The 7,994-nt window shown below is 42.3% G+C and overlaps 1 protein-coding gene across 3 annotated transcripts in view; it reads right to left on the bottom strand.

The window, feature by feature from the left end:
* Positions 1-7,727, bottom strand: part of STARD9 (StAR related lipid transfer domain containing 9) — a 102,715-nt gene extending 94,988 nt beyond the window's left edge. For all 3 annotated transcript variants that reach the window (XM_048306261.1, XM_048306262.1, XM_048306260.1), the window contains exon 1: positions 7,639-7,727. In XM_048306261.1, the coding sequence (XP_048162218.1) occupies positions 7,639-7,685 (47 nt within the window). In that variant the 5' untranslated portion in view covers positions 7,686-7,727. The remainder of the gene's footprint in view (positions 1-7,638) is intronic.
* Between the last annotated feature and the right edge of the window lie 267 nt (positions 7,728-7,994).

Genomic DNA, 7,994 nt, shown 5'->3' on the forward strand with positions numbered 1-7,994 from the left:
ATCCCTCCACAACACCAGTGTATTGTATACTTACACCTGCTGCTGTAACCTGGCAAAGTCGAGGTGCTAGTAGTATGAACACCCTCACTTTGGCCAATGCAGGATTTTTTAATATGTAAAAATAAAGTATATGTAAAAATCAAGTAAATTTACCTAAGATTCATTTTCAGTGTTTCTCATTATTCTCATTACTCAATACCATTTTGGATATTTCTCTTTAAAGTCAAAACTGTTTCACTGTGTCTTGCAAATGGGAGTGCACACCCGGTCAGCAATCCTCGTACCAAATTCAGAACAGATGTTTATAAATAATTCTAAACTCTCTGCTGAAGCCAAGTACACAGAGTTCACCAAGACAGCACGCTGCTATACGAGACATGCTGCTCAAGTAATTTTTTGAAGCTACTCCCAACTGCATGGAGCTTTCATTGGCTCTCATAATGCCTAACACAATCTGAAAGTCAAAAATCACCAGTCCTAGTGATTACCGTTATTCTTGTGTGGTTTCTCCCATTCTCCTTTGCAAATACTATCTAGCAATAAAAATATGAATATTTGGTGCAGATATAACCATGAGGCATCTTCTTTGATAAATCCAAGTCAGAAATACTCCTGATGTTCCAGCAGTGCTTTGAATTGTTGTGGAATAATGATGTTTTCTTTTCATGTAGAGACATGGAGGGGAGAAGGGAAGAGGAGAGGAAAAAGCCTTTTTCATCTGTCATACCACCAGCATTTAAGGAAGCATGAAATAAGGAGGATTTAAAACAAAGCTACAGTCCAGTCAGTGCAGTTTCATCCACCCTTGATTTCACAGCTGCTTACTGAGCAATGACACAATACAATTCAGACTTTTGCATCAGAGGAATTCTGTACAAATGCCATGTTTTCTATGCAAACCTGAATTTGGATACAGAAGTCAGTCTTCATTCCACCTGGACAGAACTTCAATCTGGGATCATAGTCAAATAAATGGCTGTGACACTGAATGCTGCAATGTGATGTCTCACCCTTCCTGCTTTGGTACCTTTCATTTTATTATTTTTTTATTATTAAAAGCAGCTACTATAGTAGACCCTCAGATTTTACAAACAGAGGGGCAAAACTAATTTTCTTTTAAATATATGCTACAGATAGGAAGGTGGCAGTAAAATTTTAGAAGTGCACTGCTTTCTAAAGATCACATAAAGCACTGGATTAAAGAAAACTCTGGAAATCCTACCTAATCCTACTCACATAAATTCTCTGTGCACAGTAGTGATGTCTCACCATGTACTCCACAAAACTTAGCATCTAAAGACAGCATCAGTCCCCAGGGAAGATGTGATCTCTATGCATGAAGTCACATCACCTTACACTACAACTTCTCTCAGATAGAGTAAGTGGTCTTAGAGAATGAAACCACCCAGCAAAGACATGACTCCAGCCAGGTTATTTAATGGCATCGTGCCTCCTTTTTTCTTTGCTGCATACAAAAGTCTGATCCCTGCTCCAAGACATTCTACACTCATGAAGTGTTCTTAGGACTTGGGAGGAAATGTGTTCTATGAAAATGCAAAATATTAGGGGAAAATAGAAGGCTTCCAAAAGCTGGTTCTGCTGGTGGTGTTTTATGATATTGTTGTAACTGCTTTTGCATGGGCAACAAGGTAAGAGACAGCCTCTTACTCTGGGAAGTAAACCATCAGTAGGTAGCACCTTGTACTCCTGGCTTAAATGAGCACAGGCACATTTGTATTGTCACATAACATCAGCAGAAATTTAATCTTCCATGGAATGGGCAGCAGTGGCCACTTAGTACATCACAGAATATTCCGAGTTGGAAGAGACCCACAAGGATCCTTGAGACTAACTCAAGGAATGGCCCATGTGAGGATCAAACCTACAACCCTGGTGTTATCAGCACCATGCTCTGACCAGCTGAGCTCATCTCAGGGTCATGTAGAGTTCTGCTGCTTTAACAAACTAGAAAGTCTGCCCTTTATCAAACTTAGAAAACTTGGTTCATGCAACTTCAAGAAAAATACATCTGGGAAAAGCTGCTGATGCAGTACCCTTATAAAGTCACAGATGTGGCTTATGGAAACCATCTGCTAATACCAAGTATGGATGCTACTAGAAAAGAGCAACCAATGACAGCTTACGTGAAACTTAAAATAATAGACTAAGTAAAAGAAAATAACTAATTTGACACAGGGCAGAAAATATGCCAATATAACCTTAACAGGATACACAAATATTAAAATACATTTGTTTGGAGAGGGACTTTCTTTATAAAACCAAAATTAAAATATCAACTTTTCTTTCAAAAATCCTTGTTCTGCTGTGGAAAAGAACTTGAAATTACAAGCTATGCATAAACAATGCAGCTCATACAGATTTTCAGACAGCAAAAGACTCTTGGAGGCCTGAGACAGCTCTTTCCCACCATCAGGTACCAGTCCCAAAATCCATGTGTAACAGAGAGACACAGAGGAACAACACTCACCCAACTACCACAGCAGATAAAAGTAGGTAAAAGTCTGCCATTTCTGTCTGTGTGAGAGGGCGACAGCACCAAAGTCGCAAGGAATATATATATGAAAATACACAAGAATGAGAACAACAACAAGCTCCAATCTGCTGTTGCTTTAATTTTATTTTGATAAAGCATTAAACATCTGTTATGCGTAAGATTCAAGTAATGTTTTCTACGAAATTTACCACAAGTTATCACTCTTGTCAGCAGCAGACCACATTGCTGTATCTAAGTTCTTGTGGTTACACATGAACATGTAGAATAGCTAATAGCACAGTCTATAAAACAGCAATAAGTCTTCCTTGCAAAATAATCCTTCCTTTGTTTACTATAATATGATTACAAAGAACAAGGGAGATAGAGCACAGAAGAGACTAGTTAACAAAGTAAAAACTAATAGTGATTTACTTTGTATCATTTCTAAAATTATCTGAAAGTAATTTTATTTTTCCACATAGCTTTCCTTTTGAATAGAAATAGATTTAAAATATTCACATCATGATGCACCCATCCATCAAGCTCCTTTCTCAGCTATTCAGTGAAGCCATGCTCAGCACACTGCTCAGGTCAGCCTTGCACACCAAGCCTTTTTCTACAAACTCTAAGTGAGAAACTTCCCCTAAAACTCCCTCCCAGGCATGGGCTTGCTCACCTGAGGACCACAAACTCAACCCCTCCTTCCCATCCTATCCTCAAGCCTCATTAACTGTTGCATACCAGGAAGGCAATTAGAGGAATATGTCATACAGAGCAGCAGCAATGAGGAAAACAACTGTTGCAGCTCAGACTGTGATAATAAACACCTGCACAGCTGGAAGAGTGGCTCAGCTTTGCCACCTGGGACTACCCAGATGTTTCTTTGATGCTTTCATTTGCCAGAGTGTGGAGGACAAAGTCAGGAAATCCTGAGGGGACTGGGGAATACAGCTCAGAAACAAGGCAAAGCAGAAAAAAGGCAAAGAGCAGCTTTTGGATCAATTAATCTGTTCAACTATTTCAGGTGACAGGTCTGTGAAGTTCACAGAAGACGGGAAAGTTCATTTGTGAGTTATTAAAGACACCAGGAAGACTCTCTCAAATAAGAACTCTCTCCTTTTCCAGACCAGAGAAGCAGCTGAAAAGTGGAGATGATATTTTCAACAGCAGAATATGTCTTATGTTTTGCTCAGTCCTGCACAAGTAACTCCCAAACCTGAGGGTACTATCCCTTAAGCAAAGTACTTTAAAGTTCCAAAAAGCATCACAAGGCAACCTGGATGCCCTAGTGTCAAGTTTTTAACTAACAACACTGTAACTTTACAACTGAACAAAACAAACTTGCTGTGAATGATTTTACTCAGAAAGCTGAATCAATCCACAATTCATGAAGGAATGCAATGTCTTCTAGTCACTGGTCTGTGCTAAGAAGAGAATCCTATAGAAATGCATGAGACTCTTCATTGTGGTATAATTGTTCTTTCCTATCTCCGACTTATGTAGCAGCTCTCAAACTACACTGTGATAAATGACTGAATCCTGGGTACACACAAGTGAACTGAGACCAGCTGGATGGAGAGCAGAAGATGTAGTGGATCAGGGAGGGAAAGGCATGAGGCAGCTGTGCTCCATCCTGGTCCCAACACAATACTGCCCTGGACATGCGGATCACTCCCCTCCCAGAGAGTCTCCCATGCACAAACAGCCCTCCCTCTCTCCTCTTACATAACACAGGGCTGAGATCCTCTACAAGAGCAATCAGCAGCCACAAGTAGGTACTAGAATCATGATGGGTTACCACAGCAAAGGGACAAACATGTTTGAACCTAGCAGCACATAAAAACTAGCACTGGTTTCTGCTGGCCTACATAAAAAAGTAAAAGGACATGTCCAACACTGTTTCTGTAGCATACAAACACCCAACACAGTGTTAAGAGAACTACCCAGGCACAAGGAGAGCCCTGGACACAGTACTTGAATACAATACTCAAATACTTTATCAGCCAGTCACACCATTTCCAAGTCTGGAGGGCGAGGTCTCCTATCATAACACCACACTGCAAACTGCAGTGCTGGCATCCTCCACAGAGCAATCAAAAAAGAAAGAGGAACAGCATTCCTAGTTCACATAGCTACGTGCTAGCATTCAAAGCGTTTCCATCAACAACTTCTGACTGACAGCCAAAAATAACATTACACTTTCCTTACAAAAGTTTCACATCCAATAGACCAAGCGTTAAGATGTCCGGAAATAAACCATAAAGGGATTTCATCAGTTCCCTGTTCCTATTTAACACCTGATTATTACCTATGGCTATAGATGATTTAATGCACCCATTCAGGCTTCCGGATTTCATTCTAAGGGGGAAATGTATTTACACAGAGCAAGTATCTGTGTAACCTCAAAGTAACAAATCTTTTTTAGTATGTAGGATAGTAAATGTGTAATAAAGACTTTTAAACATTACTCCAGGGAAAATATTTAACTAAATTTACACCCAGAACTATATTTTGGTGATAAAAAATAATTTAGTCTGTTACAGAATGACTGATAGCATTATGAAGAACGCTGGTTACAGGCTGTGTAAACTTTAGGCAATGGAAAAACTTCTGCATTTTGTGTAACCGTGCTCGCTTAATATCTGTCACAGATTATTTGGGCATATGAGTTCTCTGTCAACTGTGATGGGCTCCATACAGATGCAGAACAAAAAGACCACTCTTTGCCTTATGCTAGATAACAAAAGTTTTGAGAGCTCCCGCATTACCATTTTTTAACATCTGAATTTTCAGTAAATTTTAAGATGCAAAGCCAACGTTTGTCTGCCATTGTAAATTAAATGAAGGGCAGCAATGAGGAAGTTTGCATGATAGTCTAGAAACAACCAACTCACCCATGAGTTCTAGCCTTTGCCTGCAGCTTTCCAGTTTCTGGTACTCTTAAAAGGCCAGGTTTAGTATCTTTGGCTGGAACTGAGGTTGTACAAATTACAGTACTTCAATCCAGTAGAACTGAAATTTTTACTGCAGGAAGTCTTCCTTTTTAAAACACCTGAAAGATCATAGAAGCTGTGGCAACATGGGTACCCTGTTGGGGCAATTGCAGAGTGTGTGTATAGAGACAGTGAGAGCTTTGTGTGATGACAGTATGGAAGCAGTATAAGAAGCTGGAAAAGAGCAGACCTTTATGCCCACTGAGAATTTTAGTCCTTTCAATGTCTATCAAGGTTACTCGAAGCCTTCATATATTTGGTATTTGCTTCTAAGTCATTACAATCAGACAATTTTGTTCAAGGCTAGAAAGCAAGTTCTCATGTCAGAGCCTTCACAGAGAATATACAACCACTTCCTCTTCCCATTTATAACATACAAAAATCCATCTTGAAATGCTTTTGCTGACCTCAACTGTGGCAGCACAGTAGAAAGAACAACTGGCCTACTGCCTCTGCAGTCAAACACCACGAGACTGGTCTCTGCCTCCCTCCCCATCCCATCTGTTACACCATAATGAGCTGAGTAGGTGGGATTACTTAACAGTTTCTCCCTCCATTACCCCTGAGTTTCCACTCTCACCTTCATACAAACATTTCTGTTTCAGCCTCAGATTAATTTCTCTCATGTGCAAGAAGCTGCCCACCTCTCTGATCACAGCCTCCTCTCCAAACTACATTCCTCACCAAACAGCTGGCCCACACTGACTACATCAAAGGTTTTCCTGTTTACCACACCTTATCTGACAGTTACAGGTGCTGTTTAATGCTATAATGATATATTCACTATTATGCACTATTTAAAGCAGCCCACCCGGGAAAAACATTAAGACAGATGTGATGCAACATTCCTCACCAACCAGGATCTAGTGAGAGGGAAGATAATGATAAAAATCAAATAATATATCCACCACTAAAACAACACTAAGCAATAAAAGGTTAAGCTAAGCTTACTTCAATGCTGCAGCTCTTCTTAAAATATGCCAATATCTATTAAAATCTGTTCCATTCACAGCTATACAACAAATCAGAACTATATAACCCAAGCATGATTTTAAACAAAATTATGGACAGAGTATTTTTAAAATCAGTTAGGTTTGACTTAAAGGCAAAATGTGCTGAAAACCTGTAAATTAGTTTGCACATTTCCCTTTTCTATTAATGCTAGCAAGCTTGTATTGGGTGGGATTTTAAATTTTATTCAAAACTCCCTGATGTCTGTATCTGAAAAAAAAACCCCAAAACCAACAAAAACAAAACAACAAAAAACCCCACTATAGACAAAAAATAAGAACGAAAGAGTCCAAAATATGCTAGTGTACTGCTGGCTAAATGACTAGGCTAATTTTCTGCCTGGGCAACTCTTCAAGAATCATTTTCTCTACTGCATGAAAGAGTTATTTATCACAAAAGTCCGTGCAGTCAGAAGACAACATGAGGGACTTGTGCCAAAAAGAAAGGCAGCATCAAACCAACCAAAGACTGGCCCTCAGAGCTTGTACTACTTTTCAAAGCATTCCTGTTTGGAGTGTTATAGCATTTCTCTATCAGGAGGAGTAAATTACCAGCCACTGACATTTGGGCTACTCGCTTTTTCTCTTTCTTTTCTTCTCCGAATTTCCAAAGTCTGCAAGGATTTAAGCATGTATTATATACAAACAACACCAGAGCATTGTGCTACGGCATCTTTTTGTCTGTGGGAGTTGTCTTCAAGCCGTTTCATGTAGCTTTTGGGATTTCCATTGGAGCCAAGCAAGCCGGGGAGGGAGCGGAGCGGAGCGACAATGGGAATATCCGGCTCTGCCTCCCGCTGGAAAAAACAGCAATAACAGCAGGGAAAGGCAAGACTCCTTTACACTGTATGACAATTGTCCTGTTTTGGGGAGCTCAGGAAGAGGGAAGTCAGACTAACAGTTCCACTGGGTGACTTTTCCAAGAACACTTTCCAAGCTATTCAGCGAGGCGGCGAGAGGCTGCCACTCCTCCTGTCGCACCGCTGAGCTCCCCAGAGCCTACTGACCCTCCCTCAGCACCGGCTAAGCCGCCCCAGGGCGGCGATCCCGTCCCGGCTGGCAGGACCAGCGGCACCCGATCACCCCCCGCGGCCGCCGGGACCCCCCGTCCCCCTCCGCGTCCCTCCGCGCCCCGCCGCACCTTTTGCTCAGAGGCCGGACCCGCACGGCCACCTTGACGTTGGCCATGGCTCGGCTCACGCCCAGCAGCTGCGGCCGCCCGCGCCCCGGCCCCGCATCCCGCCCCCCGGCCGAGATGGGGAGGAGCGGGACGAGAGGAGCCGCCCGTCCCGGCCCGTCCCGCCCCGCAGCGGAGGGCAGCGCCGGAGAGAGCCCGGCCCAGGCAGCCCCGCGGAGGGAGCGCCGGGGAAACTTCCCCGGGCGGAGAGCAGGAGTTTCGGGGAAAGTCTGCTCAGCGCAGCCGCGCGGCAGCCTCTCCAGTATCCAAACCGCGCTTTTCCGCCTGAAAAAGGGCTGCCCGGGAGAGCGGCACCCGCA

The sequence above is a fragment of the Corvus hawaiiensis genome, chromosome 6 (assembly GCF_020740725.1).
Source record: "Corvus hawaiiensis isolate bCorHaw1 chromosome 6, bCorHaw1.pri.cur, whole genome shotgun sequence".
In the NCBI taxonomy this organism is placed as follows: Eukaryota; Metazoa; Chordata; class Aves; order Passeriformes; family Corvidae; genus Corvus; species Corvus hawaiiensis.